The 20,401-nt window shown below is 36.7% G+C and overlaps 2 protein-coding genes and 1 long non-coding RNA gene across 8 annotated transcripts; 2 read left to right on the top strand and 1 right to left on the bottom strand.

The window, feature by feature from the left end:
• Positions 1-1,605: 1,605 nt before the first annotated feature.
• Cad96Ca (tyrosine kinase receptor Cad96Ca) lies at positions 1,606-16,791 on the bottom strand. Of its 3 annotated transcripts, XM_033377530.1 has the most exons (12): positions 16,679-16,791; positions 9,250-9,414; positions 7,894-8,156; positions 6,623-7,408; positions 5,613-5,865; positions 5,333-5,421; positions 3,579-3,718; positions 3,264-3,369; positions 2,957-3,096; positions 2,658-2,690; positions 2,004-2,145; positions 1,606-1,934 (listed from the first exon to the last, which is right to left on the bottom strand). In XM_033377530.1, the coding sequence occupies exons 2-12, from the start codon at positions 9,386-9,388 to the stop codon at positions 1,710-1,712; spliced, it is 2,316 nt and encodes a 771-aa protein (XP_033233421.1). In that variant the 5' UTR covers positions 9,389-9,414; positions 16,679-16,791; the 3' UTR covers positions 1,606-1,709. The 3 variants fall into 3 exon arrangements, with proteins under 3 accessions (XP_033233421.1, XP_033233423.1, XP_033233429.1); XM_033377532.1 differs by lacking the exon at positions 2,658-2,690; XM_033377538.1 differs by lacking the exons at positions 1,606-1,934; positions 2,004-2,145 and having other exon boundaries at positions 2,661-2,679.
• Positions 4,441-20,151, top strand: LOC4802117 (post-GPI attachment to proteins factor 6). Of its 4 annotated transcripts, none has more exons than XM_033377516.1 (6): positions 4,441-4,745; positions 14,733-15,148; positions 15,206-15,317; positions 16,714-16,853; positions 17,295-18,606; positions 18,668-20,151. In XM_033377516.1, the coding sequence occupies exons 2-6, from the start codon at positions 14,812-14,814 to the stop codon at positions 19,770-19,772; spliced, it is 3,006 nt and encodes a 1,001-aa protein (XP_033233407.1). In that variant the 5' UTR covers positions 4,441-4,745; positions 14,733-14,811; the 3' UTR covers positions 19,773-20,151. The 4 variants fall into 4 exon arrangements, with proteins under 4 accessions (XP_033233407.1, XP_033233410.1, XP_033233405.1 ...); XM_033377514.1 differs by lacking the exon at positions 4,441-4,745 and adding an exon at positions 13,710-14,130; XM_033377519.1 differs by lacking the exons at positions 14,733-15,148; positions 15,206-15,317.
• On the top strand, positions 9,787-11,043 carry LOC117183525 (uncharacterized). The gene is made up of 3 exons (XR_004468622.1): positions 9,787-10,461; positions 10,581-10,699; positions 10,764-11,043. It is a non-coding gene; the product is annotated as an uncharacterized lncRNA (long non-coding RNA).
• Positions 20,152-20,401: the final 250 nt, after the last annotated feature.

Genomic DNA, 20,401 nt, shown 5'->3' with positions numbered 1-20,401 from the left:
TGTTAAGCACAGAAAAAATAATCTCCGAGTATGAAAAATATTTTCTATTCCGTATGTCCGTCTGTTGCACTGCACACTACAATAGTCTCACAGCTTTAAAGTTGTCTCAACTAATTTGACTCTTAATACGTGACAATTTGTCGGAATTATGAATGTTCCACAGAAGCAATCAATAGAAATTCCATTAATAGTCGGAAAAACCATGTGTGTGCAATCCAGATTCGCTAATCTGCTAGATACGGCCATTTTGCAATGTGACTCCTGTGATATCACACAGTTACAAGAGTATTTCAAAATTTCTCCCCACCCCCTTTCGCCGCCACAAAGGACGAAAATCTATGCCATCCACAATTTTTAATATACTAATAAACCAGAAACGCAGAATCATAGAGAATGACTATATCCACCAGATTGCGGAGTTAAGTTTGGATCAATTTCATAGCAAGAAGGAAAAAATGAAAAAATCATTGGCTACGTAACCCTTTCCAAGGGCTTACTCATTCTCTCTCTCACACACTCTGGGGGAACGAACGCTATAAAACGGCTACTGTTGGTGGGAGAATTGAATAAATAGACAGATGTACAAAAAAATGTAAAGAAGAAAATAAAAACAGATTAAATCGAATATATACAAATCTCCCCAATGCGTTGGGGTCCATTGCAACGGTTCGACCGATTTGTATAAAAAAATGTATAAAACTTTTCACTTAGTTGCTCTTACGTACAGCGATACAAATCGACATATAAAATATACTATATAAATTAAATAAATAATGAGCTTAAATATATACTGACTGAGTAGAAGTAAAAGTAAAGCAGCGGCCTTTGCTGCGGTTTATTTTGCCCTCGTTTACTGAGCACTTTGCCGCGTTTATGCTTGTCTGCATTTGAGTGTGGTGCCTATAGCAACGATCTTTATAAATACATATATGCGATCTGTATTGCGACATATCTGTATTAGCGGTCGGCACGCATATTTTCACATGTTTTTAGTGCGTTTGTGGGCGTAGAAAGCAGGCCACATAAGTGTATGTGAGCGGAAGCGCCATAGCAGTACTGCCATAGGCATTGCAGATGCCTCTATAGATCTCTATAGAGCAGCTGTCGGCCCTATCTTATTGACTGCTGCAGCGCTGCCGCTCACGTACACGAGTTTATCAGTGGAATATCACACAAACGCACAGCAAAAAAACTGAATGTATGCGTGCCGATCACTGCTATAGAGATAACCACCGTATTTTGTTTATGTATGAATACTCAGTATGCGATTTGATCTCTTACTGGCGCGTAAAATGAGTCTGTGTGGAGTTTGCGAGTAATTTGGATATCTATAAAAATATGAAAACATAAACATAAACAGACACTTTTTTAGTTTTTATCATTTAGATACACTTTTTTGTGAGCGTTGATCAATTTTGTTTTCTTAAGTTGCTATTGTGAGTCACGATCATGTGTCGTCTCAACCGATAACACGAAACAGATAACAAAAGCGAAGACACAAAAAGTGTTTTGCTCAGTAAGAGAGCTTTCTGTTCTGTCAGTGTCCAGACCGAAAAGGAAAAAAGTATTGACAGTTATTCTCGAGCAAAATAAGATCAGTAAATGTTAACTTAATGGAGTGAATGATTTAATATATTTAATATGAGTACTGGGGTATCTTATGGTAATAATAAAGCTCTTAGGGTGAGTGATATGTAAAGCGTGAAGAACTACAACTTCTCTCCACTAATATTAACAATATTATAGTAATTGTGGTCGGGGAACCGCTCGAGTTCGATGTAGTCCATTTCAGTGTGCAGTAATTTGTCAAGCATATTAATTATTTCCCCAAATAAGGGACGCTCATGCGGATCCTGAGACCAGCAGTAGTACATAATATTGTAAAGCTCTCTACGACAGTGTTCGGGCTTTTCCAGGCGGTATCCATCCCTTACCTGTACCAGAAGTAAACAATTAATTTTATTTTCACTTTAGATTATAAAATATATATTTTCTGTACACACCTTCCTCATAACATCGGCAGCAGATATGCCGGGGTAAGGCGTCGAGCCCAGTGTTACAATTTCCCACATTAAAATACCAAAGCTCCATATATCTGATTTGATGGAGAATATATTATCGTACAGTGATTCGGTAGCCATCCATCTGAAAAAATATGGATTTATGAAATCATTACTTAAAAAACATATTTATAAACTTAATATATGTACATATACAACTCCTAATTAAATCATAGCACGCAGATCAACATAAGACCTAGCTATACAAAATGTAAGCAATTAATATTCTAGGGAGAAACTAAGCTCGGCTTTTTCACAGAAGCTATTTCGATATCGATTCGAATTGTGTTTGGCAGAAAATATAAAATTTTATTCTAAGAAAATATTAAATGAAGTGGTTACTTCGTTTTTGGTTTATAGCTGTTATAGCAGCTCTATTATCAGCTGACGATAGTTTGGTATTTCAGTAAAATATTAGATTTTTTTACATTCTCAGGGTGTAAAAATACATATGTAGTTTTCTAGTTTCGACAGTACTCATATCGAAATAGAAGAATATTGAATTATTCTGCAAAACGTCATATTTTGATGAGGCAACAATGAGTCCGTGCACAGTTCATCCACTAATTACCGGTTAATCTGTTCGACCAAATTTACCTAAAAAAGAAAGACAGACTAACTGTCGTTAGTCTTTTATCACTATCATTATCACTCTGTAATAAATTGAGGTCAAATTGTTTGCTATATTATAGTTTTATAACTTTTTTAGTTTTCAGTTTTTAGTTGGTTCTAAATAAGGATAGATATTCACTTCGATTTGTTGATGATTTGTTTGCTACTGTTGTCTAAAATAACAAAAATTTAGACCAACAACGGGGATCCTTTACACGGCCACAAAAATTGTTTCTTATTATCTATTTATGCACCATTAAATTATCTCCGCATTTCAACTATACCTTATTGGTAGCTTTCCTTCGCTTTTTCTTTCGTAAATCTTTGATGTTATTATATCTCGTGCAAATCCGAAGTCAGCCACTTTGCATGTATGATCTTCTGAGATGAGAATATTCCGAGCGGCTAAGTCCCGATGAATAATCTATAATAAAATACAACATTTTATTGTTTTTATATTCTTGCGGAGTAATACAACTTCTAAGCTGTATTATACATTAATGCATATACAATTTACATATACATATACAATATCATTAAGTCTTTCCATATTTGTAGTGGGTTTTTTAGGTATGATATGGCTATACTCACACCGCGGGATGTTAAATAATCCATTCCCTTCGCAATTTGATACATAAAAGAAGTTAAGTCACATGATGTCAATATATTCGATTTTCCGTGTGTATTCCCATAGTGTCTGAAAAAATATACAATGGACACGTATGTATGTGTTTAAAAATATGGTTTGTCAATTTCTTATGGTCTTTGAGAACTAAGCGCTGGCACAATCGACTCGGCTTTTGATGCCGATCAAGAATACATATACTTTATAGGGTCAGAAACGCTTCCTTCTAGAAGTTCCTGGGGGAACTACACTGGGCATATGACTCATAAATGTGTTCTTACCTTTCGGCCCTTGAGTTGCGTAAATATGATTGTAACTTCCCGCGATTAACGTACTCAATTATTACAAATGTCGGATCTTTATCTGTGCAGCATCCTATAAGCTGAACTACATTGACATGGGGCTCCAGGGACTTCATTACCTTAAAATAATACGGAAAAAATCAGTTTATGAATGAGGGAAATTAACGATTAATGTATGTATATATGGATGTTTCATTCATCTTAAATAAATATTACAGTACTGTTACTGCTTTTAAATCCCATATTGAGTTTTTTTTAGTCTACACAAAACTATATGTTATTGAGAAAAATATAGTTCGCCAGCAAATTTCGATTGTTTCTATTTAACATGGAACATTTCGTACTGTGTAATTATGTAAATTATGCTTAATGAAATTTTCAGTTCTAGCCTAATCCGCAACAAATTGTTGTGTTATTTGTGCTGGGTGCAGTTGGTGGTTAAGTATGAAGGGCACAAAATTGGAGGCAACATTATTAACATAAAGAACAATCCTAACTCTAGAATGGTCACACCCGAACGGTCAATGCGCATGTTGGAATTTCGCAATGAGATTGATAAGGCGAAAGCGGATCTCTGCAAAAGGCGAGGATGCTACGGGAATTAGTTCAGTTCACGTAGCGTTAATATTTCTAAAACTTATCAGCACATTGTTTATATGAAAAATATATTTTCTTAGCACTTACTCGGTGCTACTTCATAGCAAGCCAAACTAACAAATTTTGAATTTGCCGCTCTCAATATCTCCATAACATAGCACTTAACATAACAGGGGCTCCTCCTAACATATTCAGACCAGGGTCCCCGTTTCATTCATGACCTTGCCGTCAGGCCGCGAACAATACGTATCGAATTTGTTTCTAAAGTTGTTGATATGTCATCCCACCAAAAAATATCCGCATATAATCGCGTATCAATACAAGTCGTCGGCACGGTGTTGTAAAAGTGTTTTGATTTGGTGCAATGAAGTCGTTTCTGGGCGGTAGCGTCAGGCTTAAAATAGTTTGGTTTTTCAGCATTGAGTAGTTTTTGGGCAGAAATGTTCATAAGGGAAATAATCTGCGGAAGCAGATGCTGTGCACGGAAATTCAACTTATATCCTGGAAAAGCTCAAAACATATGTTCCTCTGCGATTGCATACATTTTTTGTAAGTATGTCTACATGTAAATCTGTGAACATATATATAACATTCCAATACAAAATGTAAACAAACAAATGCACTACACATGCAAAATGTTGATATTTTTTTACCACCCAAATACACCCCAGGAAAAATGGGGAAAAAATATCGATATTTAATAATACCGACAGAGGGTCGTCGCCACATCCTGTCGGCATTTAAATACCTAATCGGCGGAAATGTTTAAAATGTTGAGCAATGATGAATGGCAGATTGCTCTTGTGAAGGAGAGGACGAGGTCCGCATTGTATATTTTCGCCAACTGCAAAGACCGACCACCCAATACCAATATTTCTTCTACAGTCACTCTGCTGAAATAATAAAATTGGGGAGATTCAAATTATGTTAATTTTATCCCAAAGATACATATGTATATTTTTATAGAATTTCAGTTTTAGACGAGCAAGAAAAGAGGTCTAACTTCGAGGTCGAAAGAAAGCTTTGTGCAATGTTACAAGTACCTATTACCAATGGCCAAAATATCATTATACCTTCTGTACAAATACGGGTGTACAAATACGAGCACGTCTTATACACACTGTAATGGTTCTTACCTCTAACTCGGACAATAGATCTTTTCGATCAACTTCTGTGGCACTTTCCTTCAGGGTTTTTACGGCAACCGTTGTAATTCCTTCAAAACCTACAAAAAATATATTTACGAATGTAATAGTTTAAACATATTTATACGACTGATACGAAAAAACCGAAATAATAGAGAATCTACTACTCATATCTACTAGATTGCAGTAAAGATCGTATATCGATTTACATACATTACTATGTACATAGTACATATACTTTTAAGGTTGTCTAGGAGATAAAGCTACATACCATTGATGTCAGTGGCTTCACAGCGCCAAACTTGCCCAAAAGCACCTTCGCCCAGTATATTGAAGAACTTCAATCGGTACCGTGGGAACTCCCAACGATCACTGACCAAACCACTCTCCATCGTCGCTGAACTGCCTCCCGACATAACACTCACTGGCATTAAGTTGTCTACCGGGTCAGCTATGCCGCAAGCAGGTCCGACAACAGAAGCATCTCCAATATTTGTCATATTAGTTGATAATTGCGATGTCGCCTATAATAAAACTCGATTAATAATTGTCCATAGAAATACGTGTATGTAGTGTTAGATAAAATGTTGTCATCGAAGGTATTTTTGGTGAAAAGTGTCGAGGCAATGTTGTTAATATACATAAATAATAGCCAATATATATATATAAATATATAAATATAGGCAAAGACTATACTATTGTATAGTCTTTGATATAGGCCAATATATAGCTCTTTATATTGGCCAGGTAACAGCCCCGACATCAATCCGATAGAGAATGTCTAGGCCCTTATGACTGCCTAATAAAAACCGGAAGCCAAAGACAATGGTCGAGTTAGGGGAAATTATAAAAGAAGTTTGTTTTGAGGATATAATGGATGAATATCTGAAGTCTTAATACGATTCGGTATCTAATAGGGTCTAATCTGAAATAAAAGCCAAGGGGCTACCAAAGGATAAACGGCAGGCAAAGTGCATATTTGTTTGTTGCTAGGTCGCTGAGATCTATGCGCTCATCGAACGGACAGACAGACGTGGCTATATCAACTCGGCTATTGATGCTGATCTAGAATATATATACTTTATGGGCCCGGAAACGCTTCCTTCTGGGTGTTAAACATATCCAGTTTCACCACAAATCGAATATACAGCTATACTCTTCGAGTACTGGGTATAAAAATAAAAATAACAATGTGTCCCTACCTAAATCAATATTCCGATCGATGAATTACGAAAACAATTGGTTAGTAACAAAAAACTTCAAATTTTAGTCGGTACTCACAACTGTCGTAATCGGTTGGTCCAGCTCCCAAGCAACATAGCGATTGGCAAACGCGACTGGTCCTTGCCACTGTTGCATTACCATTGAATTTCGACCATCATCAGTCAGCGGGTTTGTTGGTTGACTTTGATTAGATTTCTTCGCCAGCTCCTCCTTTTCTTTTGATTTCTTGAGAGTTTTACTAATAGCACAAAAACGATGCCGGCAAATGTATCCGATGAAGACAGAAATGGTTGCGATGAAACCGCAAATAGTAACAACAATAGGAATGGTGGTTGACTTGATTGAAAAAATGGTTATGCTATTCCCACTCCCATCGTTCATCGTCTTTGTCAAGGACTCCTCTGACCTTGTGGAAGTATTGACGGTTATGGGGGTGAGTTTAGTACGACTTTTCTCCGTCGATGAACTTAAAATCGTGGGCGTCGTTGGTCCGTTTTCGACCTCAGATCTCGCTACTGTTCTATCATTTGGGCTCGGATATTGTGGATAAAAGTTACCGAAGGGCAGCTCCTTAAATATGCCACCGTTACTTCCATGAGGTCCAGGCGTGAAATTAAAGGTTGCTCGATTATTTGGCAGCGCATTTCTGATAGATTGAACGCCGGGTAGTTGATCAAACGATGGTAGAAACTGCGAAATGTTCTGTACCACATTTGAGATAGACGTCTGAGGTCGATAGCCGTACATATTCTCCCGCTGACCCAATATGTTAATGAAAACTTCATTTTTCGCTGTGTAGCGTCCATCAGAGACAGTTATATATATAAGAAAGTTCTGGCCGGCCTGCAAATAAAAAAGAATATCCCGAATTAATTTATGGAAATTTGTACAATTTCTGCGCACTATAAAAGTATAAAAGTATGCCATATAATTGGCAAGTTGTGTATTATGCTTGTTGGATTACAAGACTCTAGAACATATCCTGAGACACTTCTCAGCAGTCAGCAGGATGAAAAACAGCCACTTGGGTGTTCACCGACACTTGGTACGGGGAACTGTATCACGATTTAGGCTGGAATTATAGCTATAAAACTGCTATAAACGTTGTACTTATATACATATACTTATGTATATATTATAAAAGTAGATTAATTTTTCTGTGTACGACTGTATTCAGATAAAAAAGTTAAAACTCTTTAGGACTTTTTAGTAGTTTCAATATTGCTATTGGCTTATAACACTGATCATCGGTTGTACTTCAGTAAGTCTTCAAGTTAAAGAAAAGATACGTATGTAACTTATTAAAAGCCTTTGGTAATTTTACTTACACGTCCCATCAGGCTTTCATTAAGATAGATAACACCAGTTTGTGAATCAATATGAAATGGCAGTTTCTCCGGTATGCTGGCACCTACGTCACTTCCTTGTGGAGAAAGAAAACGCGGTTCAATACCAAATATCAACTCATCGCCATCGGGATCTTCGGCCCGGACACGATCAATTATTTGGCCAACTTTTTCTGCTTCTGAAATCCGCCAGTTTCGCTCACGCACATACAAAATAGGAGGTGCATTTTGATCATGTGCCTCAGCTGCAAGGAAAAAAGAAAAATATAAATATAAATATAAAAGGAGCAAAAGGCCGAAGCTTTTGATACCCTTGCAGATCATGTCTGCGAGTATATCAGCTTTATGATAAGGTTCACTGATTCGTACAAAAAAAATTAGTTTTTTCCCAGTCGTGATGTCAATAGAAGTCCTGCATCTGAATCGACATTCCCAGCAACTGTCTAGTAAGCTCTTTAAATGTCCTGAAACGTCTGTCATTATACCAAAATTTTCTTTCTACATCAAAGTTTGTCTCATGTTGTTTGGTTCCTATTACTACAAAAACAAACATCGAAAGATCTATAATATAATAGATATATTTTATGAAGTATTTCATTATTTAAAAATATTTAAATAAATAAAGATTTAACAGGTCCTGATAATGTTAACATTTGCTTGTCTACATATTCAAAGAATAGAAAATTGAATTCAGGAGATGACAAAATTCTGTATCTGTTATTGTCCTTTGAATATTTGGGAGAAACAGTGGAAGTATTACATACATATGGACCAGAAAGTTAGCTTGAATAATTTTCAAACTACTCATAAAGTATAAACCATAATTTTATTTATATTCTTAAAGTTTGGCGCACCTGCACACCACCGGAATTACTGGAATTCCTTGATTCAAATTTACAAAAGTATAGGGTACACAAAAAGTAGGAATACCTCAGCATTAAGAAATATTCACGGTCATGTCATGGCAAAAAAAAGCGAAAATCCCGCCCACAGAAAACTTGGACTGTTGTTGAATTTCAAGAGCAAGACAATTGGTTTTGCTCCCCATGTAGTGTGGTCATTTTATTGGTTTGTCAGCCAAATATCAAATGAGCGTATTGACCCCTAGTAGTATTCACATTACCCGAAATACGGAAATATCGGAATGTCTTTCCGTTGGTCTGTTTATTTATAAATTTCTGGATCAGTACAATTTGCTTAAATACGTCTTTACAGATAATAAATGTATTCACGAACATAAACATAATTATCAAAAGGCCATGGAAATTTTACAAGTGTCTAACCGGATGTCTAACCTATTTTTCTATAAAATTACTTATCAAAATAAATGTATCTTACCTATGGATATTAGAGACAAAACTCCAGTTGTAGCTATCAATATGGCAAAGGACAAATTTCTCCTACACGAGAGATTGGTTTGTTTACAGAGTTTCGACCGGCTCTGGGGATTGTGAATGTGGCCATGATGAAATTCCATTGCGAAGTTTTCTGTTTTCTAGATGTCTAAAAGACGTGGGACAAGATGATATTATTTATCAGTTCACAGCACTCTTAAATTCACATGTTTTTCAGTGCGTTTGTGTGTGTAAAACGGAACAACCAAAAAGAATGAACAATTTTTAGGAGAGTACCATGGCTGCGAAGTCGCACGGCTGAAGCTGTTATATGTAAAGCACAAGAGGATAGATAGCATACGTAGTATATGTAGGCACATACACACATATGTATGTATGTTTGTATTCTTAATCATCATGAACAGCCAAGTCTATGTAGATAGCCATGTCCGGAACGAATTCTTTTATTTAATTATTTTAGGCAAGGGCAAAAATCATATTTGGCTTGAAGAAAATACATACATATGTATGTACATATGTACATGTACGCTTAATAAATGGGGTCCGCGATTTCTCTTTTTAACTTAGGCAGCATCGGGTGCATGTCGCAATCGAAGCGCAGTATGAATGTACTACTACATATATATTTATGTATATGTGTGTATACTTATGTAATTACCCAGTGGACCAAAAAGCGATAGTAAAACGGAACTATCATAAAATGTCCGGAAACGGACTTAGAAATGATAAAAATCCGGGAGCGATGAGTGAAGTCTCGCAAAATGCTCGCAGACGGACTTAGAAAAGAGCATTTACCGGACAAAAACCGAGTGACGACAAAGTCTCGCAAAACTATCACAAACGGACTTAAAAACGGGTGAAAAATGGACAGAAAAGTGAAACATAACGGAAAAAGTAGCTAGGTACGGGTGAAGTCTCACAAAATGCTCGCAGACGGACTCAGAAAAGAGCATTTACCGGGCGAAAACCGTGCGACGACCAAAGTCTCGCAAAACTATCACAAACGGACTTAAAAACGGGCACAATACGCAAGAAACGCCGCATCACGTAATAGAACATGAACGAACATGTCAAACTGCGGCCCGGCACAACGCCGCCGTTTTTTCGTTTTGTGTTATTTTGTGATTAAAAACCGCAGCAGAAGGACGTAAACGGGGAGTTAAATCATAAAAATAGTGAAAAAAAGGAAAAATCGGTAAGTAAATTATTATTTATTTAATAGTATAGTATAGTGCACAAAATTTGAGTTTGGGAGCAGTATAAGACCCCAAAAAGACAACAATCTACACATACTGTGTATATATTTTTTTCTAGCCATCTTCTTGTGCATCAGGCGACCTGCGTCAACGAATATGTACATATAACAATTTTCGCTGGAACTGACTTTGCGCACCATTTTTGGTGTTACTTGCGGGTTACTCTAGCCATCCGTAGTAAGTATTATTTTCAAATTTATATATATATTGTAATATAATAAACATGATTATTTGTTTACAGCGGGATTTAAGGAAAGATTTTCGTTAGAAGACGCCGATTTCGACCGAATCACGCAAACATTTTTCCAGTACGCCCAGGACAGAGTGTCGAAGGAGAAAAAACAAATTAAATTTAATTCACTAATATAATTGTTTAATCTATTTATGTACAACCAAAATTAAAAATTAAAATTAATTAAAATAAAATTAAAAATTATAAAAAACAAAAAAAAATTGTGCGTCCCTTTTCATATTACTTTCGGCTCGCAAAAGATATCATAAACGGCTCGCAAAAGGCCCGCAAGAGATATCATAAACGGCCCGCAAAAGGCCCGCAAAAGATATCATAGACGGCTCGCAAAAGGCCCGCAAAAGATATCATAAAAGGCTCGCAAAAGATCCGTTTCTGTGCTACCGAAAATGAAACTTTCACTGCCACAAACTGAGCGACTAGTGATTCATTTTCTTATCGTTTTCGGATCTCAAATCGGTAGTTTTACACGGCTGAGTTCCGCTTAGCTCTCGTTTGCGATATCTTTTACGAAGTTTTGGTCCACTGGGTATATATGTATACATATCATATTTATATATATACATATACATAAATACAGTGAGAGGGGAAAGAAAGCACCATTCATGATTTATATGTACATATATATAGATATACACATACATATATGTATATATATGTGTGTACATATGTACACAAATATTTGTTAGGAGTTTTTCGAATTGATTCAATCCAAAATGATACAATTGATCCGCATTGTCTCTTAATCACATGCTGCCACTCACAAAAAGTTCATACATTTACATGTGTATGTATGTAAGTATATAGAAATACGGGTTTCGATTCTTCATAGCTCAAAGCATGTCGCATTGGCATGCAAACCATAGGGGTTAGTACTTTAATATTTGGGTGGGTACTATTCTATGAGGAATTCCCGATTGCACACAAAAACTCTAACTGCTATTCACAAAACTTTCTCGGGCTCCGTATTACTTAATGCCAGTGAGGGCCATGGGCGAACGGTCCGTTTGACAACTCGGTACACAGAAGAACTGTCTGTCCAGTCTAGCGTCAATAACTTCACGGACTCTCAAGCCAAAAACTTGTTTTGTCTTAAAAAGCAACGAACTTTTGCTTCTCTCTTCTGGCTCTCTCTGCTCAATTTCTCTCTTTCTCACAAAATGTGTTTTGGAACGCAAGCCATCATGGCTATACAGGTGTGTACATTAGTGCTTTAACAGAATTCAAAAAACCTTTCTCATAGATGTGCTAGTTCGTCAAAAGCAAACTTACCAAAAGAATTTGCTGCGGCAGCTCCCAAAACTCTTCGTCTTTGCGAGATGGCAGCTTCGGTGGAAAGCTTCCCAAGAGCCATGTAAAGCCTGTGGCTTCCACAATCTCTCTCACATTCAATCTCCAATCGGCAAACACCATATCGTACATTTTTTTGAATAATTTCGGCTGTTCAACTTTTAAATTGTCAATTCAATTTTAACATTGAAATTGATGGTAGTATTTACCGAAGCTAGTTTCAGTGGTTGTTTTTTTTCCCCAAAAAAATGCCTAATAATTTGACTGGAATTCACTTTATACCATTTCATTTTCAAGTTACGGGGAAGTCGGCTATGGGAGATGCTTTGCCAACCAACCTTGTATGGGATTGGGCACTTTTACCGTGCTGTTGAGAGAGATGTCCTTGCCTTCAGTCCGCTGCCTTTTCCTGCCTGAGATTACTCTCAGTTTGCGTTTGGGAAGTGTTGTACTTTTTTTTATCCCACGAGGTGCAGAGAAAGGAAACGTTTAGCCCGGACAGAGATCCTCGACTGGACTAGTTTTAAGGCCGGGCTCTCAGCCAAGCTAACCCTCGATGCGGGTTGACCGGTCTTGTAAAAATATTACAATCATCGCACATTAATCCTGGACTGGCTATCTGTAAGCTTAAGTTTAGTTTTTTTTTGTAAAAAGTACTTTTTCCAAAGTACTTATGCGGCGAATATATATTTCATGAGATGAAAACAGAAACCAAAACGAGAAACAAATAAAAAAGCATACCATCGCATATTTTTATGAGTTATTTCCTATATGAAAATGGAAATAAAGATATCGGAAATTATCGAATGCTTCTGGTACTTATTTGATTACTTCCGACAAAGCTGAGTTACATTTCGGACCGAAAATGATGTACGGTTTTTTGGGGAGTATTTATATTTTAAACTTGTTGGTAGGGTAGAGACACTCGGATATGAACATGTATATAGCGTATTGCATGTATAACTTAAACATAAACAAATATTTAAGATACGTATAATAATTGATAATATGATAATAATAATCTTATAATAATCAATCAACGCAGATGTCTGTTTTCCGAAAGGACGTTATAGACGCGGTCGATTGCAGTAGCAGCGTCACCAACGACAACGGAAACAAATACCAAAACAAACCAAAAGCATTGGCAATATTATTTTTCTAACGTTTTTGTTTCTTGCCACATCTCCGATAATAAAGTGTACATATATACTTTTTATACTTTTTTTGGTTTTATCGTATCTTTAAAAATGTGGATGCCACAGATTTTCGTCCTTTGTGGGGGCGGAAGTGGGCGGGGCGAAGATTTGAAATATTTTTGTAGCAGTGACATATCAAAGAAGTCTGGATCCAAAACATCGTTGCTCTAGCTCTTATAGTCTTTGAGCACTAGGCGCTGAAGGGGACGGACAGACGGAAGGACGGACAGACAGACAGACGGACTGACACACAGGGCTCAATCGACTCGGCTATTGATGCTGATCAAGAATATATATATTTTATGGGGTCGGAAACGATTCCTTCTGGACGTTGTCCACTTTTACCACAAATCTAATATACCCCAATACTTATTTTGAGTATCGGGTATAAAAAAAAGCCTAAGACAAATAAAGAAATAAACTTGGAAAAAAGAAGGCCTGTTTCTCGGTTTTCATATTATTTATTATTCGTATCACATTAATAAGAGCAAAAGTTATATAGTCAAGAATACTCTCAAAATCGAGAACCAAATATTCAATATTTATTTTAAATGTATTTGTGGATTTGTTGACTGATAAGCTTTCAAGCAAGTATATACATATGTACATATGTGTGAGTTTACAATAATGCAATAAGAATTCATTCGAATTTAATAACACAGATAAGACAGCTCCAATATGAATTGTACAACCAAAATCTACAAGCGTCAGTTGTTTCGAGTATCGCTTTCAATGAACTCATAGTGATTTCGTCTTTTTCTTTTCACTATGTTAAACTAAATTCCTGCCATAAGTACTATCGCAAGCAAAACAAGTTTTATTGCTAAACGTATTGTTTTTTTTTAAGAAAATACGAACAAAATCAAAAAACTGTAAGTGAATATATAATATAAGAGCCACAAATTCATTTTACTTGCCTAGAAGTTAGCCTTCTCTTCTTTTTAAAGCTTTGTACAGGGTTTTATGATTTTTATCAGATGATCTAACTGTAGAATACAATGCATAGTTATGTATGTATATATTCTTGATGAAAACTAAATCATACTCAGCTGTGAGGCTATATGAAATCTTTTCTTAGACCCAGTTTTGTTGAGCTCCGAGTATGTACATAAGTTGGAACCTCCAACATGGACTCCAACTATAACATATGACTTCGTCTTTCTGTACTTTTAATGGTATATATTCTTTGATTCTTGTAAGAAAGAATAAATATAACGTATACTGTTCCTTGTAACCTACTTTGAGTTGGAAAGTTGAATTATGGGAAGTCGCACCAATGGAACATTTTGTTCTTCATTCCGGCTATAATGATCCGATCGCAAGCAGATTCTGTCATCAGTTATATGAGACACTTCTTTATAATTGTGCTTTTTCGATTTCTTGTATATTCAATATTGTAGCTGAAGCAGAATTTTGCGAACTAAGGATTAACGGTTTTTATGATGACTAAAAATATTATTTTTTCCTTTTTCAGTAAAGAAGACTAAATGTAACGGATTTACTGGCAATTACAAATGAATACTCACTTGGAACATTAACACGTACATTAAGAAATGATGATTGAGACATCTATATATCGTACTAATTGTGCACCTCTAGTAATGTTTACGCTACTTATAATTGACCATCGACTGATCGTTGTGGATTCTAGAGTTGAAGCACTTCCCAAAGCAATGGAGAATAAATATTTGATACGTGAACTTTCGAAGGAAACCCCTGAACAAATGAATATACCAGTTGATCACGAGCAGATCGTCCGATTGCCATCAAACTCTTTACTCAAATACACATCCTACAAGGATGTCGCCATTTTGCACTTCCGTGTTCCACCGGATTCTCGGGCTGCTTATTTTACCTTTAAAGCATTTGAGGAATCAAAAAATGCCTTTCGTTAGTACAAAAGACATTAGAAATGTCATATCATAATAACGTACTCATACTTTTCAGAACGAAAGTGTAAAGCTAAAGATGTTACGCTACATTTGAAGGCAAGCAGCTACCCAGTTATTAGTCCTGAAAATATAACATTTCCGAAGAACTTTTTCAGCCCTGAGCAAAGGTATAATACAATTTAAAATTAAAAAAAATAACGAAAAGTCGAATTGTGTACCTCTAAATCTAATTTTTTTTTGGTGATGATTTTGTATAAAAGATGGATAGTTTTGTAAACTCTTGAGAAAATTATAATTTTACTCAGAGTGCGTTAAGAAAAAAGCCAAACTTGCCTATTCTATAAATTATAATCTTCATCAGATTCGACATCCGATTTTATTTGATACCAGATACTTCGTCAGTATGGCTCTCCTTCATTGATGAAGCCAATTTCGAATTTTGAATCGAAACAGGAAAGTCATATGCACATTATATCATCCGCGTCAAGATGATATAATGTGTCCCTTCGGAAGGCGTCTTAAGGAACAACCTTTTGTTGCTCCTACTCTCTGGGGCAGCCTTCTGTTGCTTCCTGTTGCTTTTAAAGTGAACCTTCTGTTACCCTAGATATCCCTCCTATCTCTATCTGTGATACTCTACATACATCACACTTTAATGTTATCTAAAACCAAAACCATATACACTTTACATTTGACACATTTTGCCCTTTCATCAAATTCACATTATTAATGTACTTTGTAAAACACTACACTTCTCTTTCAAACTATATTGAATAAATAACATAACATCAATATACCTTTATAATGTAAATCACATCTTAACAAAACATCGATAGCAGCGATACGTCATCCAGTTAATCAGTACAGCCTGACCAGCCTTGCCTTAAGCCGTGTAGGTATTACTAAAGTATCGGGGCATTGCAGCTAGCATTCCAAGGCGTACGCCTTCTACTAATTTTCTACCTTTCAGTCTTCTCGGCTGGAGGCCTCTAAGACCTCTCCTCTCTGCATCTCTTTAGATCAGAAAAATATATTAAAAACTAATAGTTGGACTCTCATATTTCTGGACAGATTTGTATTTTTTTGTGTAGTTGTATAATTATCAGCTATAATTACAATTATGAGATCTCAGAGACTATAACATATGGTTTATGTTGTATCCAGACTCCTGAGATATTACACATCCGACCCACAAGGGACGAAATTCTGTGGCGACCACAATTTTGAAGAAACAAGAAAAGCAAAAACACATAGGTTCAGGCGGTAGCCTGGGAGAGTGATGAAACCCTCCCAAGCTCACTTGGACCTATAGAAGGTCCGTTTTGGTGTAAAAACACATAATTATAAAGAATTTCCATATCCACAAAATTTTCGAATTCAGATCGGATCATAATTATAGCCAGAAAGAAAGAACATCAAAAGAGTGATTCATTTTATAACGTACATGGAACTTCCACATGATCCTAATGGTCGGCACAAAAGATCACTATATCAATAATACCTTGTAATAATAGTTTGACTTCCTTACTTGTGGTTTTGATCGTTATTCCAATTTTATTTCAGGTTCAAAGTTCATAGCCTACAATTCCAGTCCAATGATTTACAACAGCGTATTGATATACAGGGTCCTCACATAGGTAACTGGTTTGCAGTCGCATTTGTCAGTTGGACAGATCCCAATAATGATCGCATTGAGCAACAAGGTAATAAAATTAAAATTTTTAAATTAGTAATTCAAATGTATACATGTGTATGTATGTTTTATAAGTCATTCAGTCAAAGTTATCACTTTTTTAAAGTAGAGTCCCGGCATCTAATACTTTTTCCAAAAATAATACTTTGAAATTTCTTTAAAATCAACAACGTTTTGAACATTTTTGTTTTCTATCTTTATGTAGATATATTATATGAAGCTGTTGGAAATCTTTTTCAACCTGTTAATCATTAAAATATATGCTCTTTGGAGTCCTCTTATTCTGTACATCAACTTTATCTGGAACCTTTTTCTAACGTTCATCCTGTTTCAAATCGAGTTAATAGGACTTTAGCTTTTAGGACTCTCATCGTTCTGATTTCCCCATATTCTTGAATAAACGGCATATCTAGGGTATTACTAAAATTGCATCTTTTTTCCATTTTTTCAGGCCTCGCTGCTTCATGCGACTCGTTGTTGCTGGCTGAGTTGTCTGTGACGCGATTCCGCCCGATTAGCGTAAATAATGGTCAAGTACATAATGGCAATCTAACGAACTATGATATTGCTCAAGAAAGCGATGAGGACGAAAGACTTTCTCTGCACGGCACTCAAAATAAACTACAACAGCTAAGTATAAAAGCCAAAAGAAATGCTCAACTTCAAAACTTCACTCACAATAACCCCACATCCGGGTCGAAGAGTGATGCGCACAAACTCCACGATGCAACAACCGGAAACAATGAAATTACTTACAAATTCTATGTGCCTGACAACGTTGGCACTGCCACGGCTCGTATCTCATTCTTAAAAGTGTGCGTACATTGTCCAGACGTTGGTTTTTATGTCCAAGCAAATGCATACCCACAGAAAAATATTGAATCCAGCGAGGACGAACAAAACAAGATCCATATTACGGTCATCCGTGCAAATCAGACGAAGGAAATCTCAATTCCGTTTTGTGTGCAGCCGAGCACATGGCACTATGCCAAGCTGAAATTTGTTGGCAAAGCGGAACAAGCTAAGTATGGGACAGAAACCAAAAAAGTACTGACTAAAGGTGATACAGAAACCGATCTGTTTTTAGAAACAGAGCGTAGTTTGTTGAAAAAGCTCATAGATAATTTAAAATTGGATGTGCCGGAAAATGTATCATATTCTATCAAAATTGATTTTCATCTCCCAGAGCCAATTAGCCTTTTAAAGGGGAAAAATATGCAAGGTGATAAAGATACTAATAGCTTTAACGCATGGAGTCCGACGCGCTTTCGTAACATGAACTTCTACTCACTGCTGCGGCAAACATATCGCGAGTTCTTTATGTTTGATTATGATCTCAAACCAGATGAAAATGGCACTGTACCTGCCGTCCTTAACTTAACGACAGAATCAGCTTCAGGATTCTCATTTGACCTCGGCGAAGTAAATGATATTGGGGGCACACTGACATTCGCCGTGTCTATGAAGCATGCTCTCCATACGGATACCGAAGTAAAGTTGCTTCCCCCGAAACTTTCGCCAGCCTCTGAGCGTGAGGGCATACTTGCTGAAAAACTTATAAGCGATCCAATTGATACTGTACTGCCAAAATTCAATAATCACAGCATACAAATAATTGTTTGTATGCAATTGGGCGAACCCGGAGTTCCCACATGGCCGGATAAATGCCGCTACGGACAGCACCTGAGAAACGCGTCTAAAATAGTGAACAACACGGATAGTGTTGGCCTAATTCATGTTCCCTTTCCTGAAAGTGGACGATGGTAAGTTTATACTTGATTACAATCATGAAACTTTTTTTACAGTATACAATTTTGTGTCTAGGTATGTGACCATGGGACTCTACTGCCATGGAGCAGAAACGGCACGTGGTAAAATAATCGATAATATCAAGGAGTTCGTTGTCCATCATAAAAACCTCCTGAAGGAAATTCGCCCTCCGTGTCCCTGTGCTAGTGATGCTAAGGAATACGATGCCTGTATAAAATCGCCAGATTGCTTAGCTGGTATGAATGAAACGGAGACATTCAAAGTGAAGGAATGTTTGATGGACTATCAATGCACTTCCAACTACGACATGACACGGCTATTCAAAATACACCACAAAACTGCGATGGAGGAGCATATTGAAGACAATAACTGTAACACTTCAGTGGTGTTTTCCGTGTCATCAAGCCCTTGTGTGGGAGGACGTTGCGGTCACTTTGGCCGCTGTTATCACTATATGTCCGGTGGCTTTGTTTTTTCCACATGCGTATGCATGAAGGGATATCGGGGTTGGGACTGTACCGAAGATTCCCAGGTTCCTACAAATATGTCCATCTTACTAGCATCCTTGTTACTAACTTTAAGTAACTTAATCTTCGTTCCGAGCATTTACGTCGCTCTAAGTCGCCGCTACTTTACAGAAGGCATAATTTATTTTTTTGCAATGTTTTTTTCGACTTTCTATCATGCCTGCGATTCGGGCGAAGATGAGTATAGTTTTTGTCTGGTAAAAATTGGTGTTTTGCAATTTTGCGATTTCTATTGTGGACTTTTGGCTATCTGGGTAACACTTGTAGCTATGGCCGACGTCCGACAACAGTTTGCGTCTCCTTTACATATGTTTGGGGCTATTCTGCTAGCATTCGGAACAGAGCTTAATAAACAGAGCCTTTGGGTTTTCCTCGCACCAGCCTTGACAGGAATCTGCCTAATTTCGACCAGCTGGGGCTTTCGCTGTGCCAAAACTCGCAAAATGTTCCCGTCTCGCCGATACTTGACAGTTTGGCTGCCTTTTGGGATTTGCCTTGTTTGTGTAGGCTTGGTGTGTTATGCTTTTCTGCAAACAAAGCAAAATTATCACATTGTTCACTCAATCTGGCATATAGTTATGGCATTAAGCATTTTATGTTTACTACCTTCACGAAGTACGGCGAAATGCTAGAATTTTTAGACTACCTGGATAGACTAAGGAATTATGTTTAAATGTAACTGTTGATGTTAAATACAAAAAAATATCTCATTGAAAGACGCATTCTTATTATTTCATAATATGTATAACATTTTGTCGTGATGAATATGGCTTTTTACCATTAACGCTGAACGCTTTCTGGCGTACGTATTTTTTGATTATTCTTCTTATTATTATTCGTCTTCAATCCACTTCTTTACCACTCTAGCAGTATGGATTGGGGCATTGTCTTGCTGAAAAGTCCAGTTTGATGTCTCTAAGATGTTGGAAAAGTAGGGAAATGACATTTGGAGTAGCTCTTTGCATTCATCTTATACGAAACAAACTGGATTTCATATGTTCCATAAGAGATGGCACCCCACACCATTGTACCCCCCTCACGACTATGGTGACGGGTCAAATAATGTTCTTTCGCGAATGCGCGAATGCTTTTCTGTTTGGAGCATTCATATTATTCTTATTTCCATAATTTTATGGATTTCTTAAGAAATGAGACAACAGACTGGCCTTTTAAACATTTTGTTTGGCTATCTGCCTGGTGGTAAGGTTGCTGTCTCGATATACCAATATTTGAGATTTTTCTTCCGCTGTTACAGTTTTAC

Source organism: Drosophila pseudoobscura, chromosome 2 (assembly GCF_009870125.1).
Source record: "Drosophila pseudoobscura strain MV-25-SWS-2005 chromosome 2, UCI_Dpse_MV25, whole genome shotgun sequence".
Classification (NCBI taxonomy): domain Eukaryota; kingdom Metazoa; phylum Arthropoda; class Insecta; order Diptera; family Drosophilidae; genus Drosophila; species Drosophila pseudoobscura.
This window is presented reverse-complemented; position numbering and strand designations above follow the sequence as displayed.

Coding starts and splice junctions, on each gene's coding strand:
- LOC4802117 (XM_033377516.1), top strand. CDS start 14,812: ATGATGATTGAGACATCTATATATCGTACTAATTGTGCACCTCTAGTA. Junction 15,149..15,205: donor GGAATCAAAAAATGCCTTTC/GTTAGTACAAAA, acceptor CATACTTTTCAG/AACGAAAGTGTAAAGCTAAA. Junction 18,607..18,667: donor TTTCCTGAAAGTGGACGATG/GTAAGTTTATAC, acceptor TTTTGTGTCTAG/GTATGTGACCATGGGACTCT.
- Cad96Ca (XM_033377530.1), bottom strand. CDS start 9,388: ATGGAATTTCATCATGGCCACATTCACAATCCCCAGAGCCGGTCGAAA. Junction 3,719..5,332: donor ATCTATTGTCCGAGTTAGAG/GTAAGAACCATT, acceptor TATTATTTTAAG/GTAATGAAGTCCCTGGAGCC. Junction 3,370..3,578: donor CGCAACTCAAGGGCCGAAAG/GTAAGAACACAT, acceptor ATATTTTTTCAG/ACACTATGGGAATACACACG.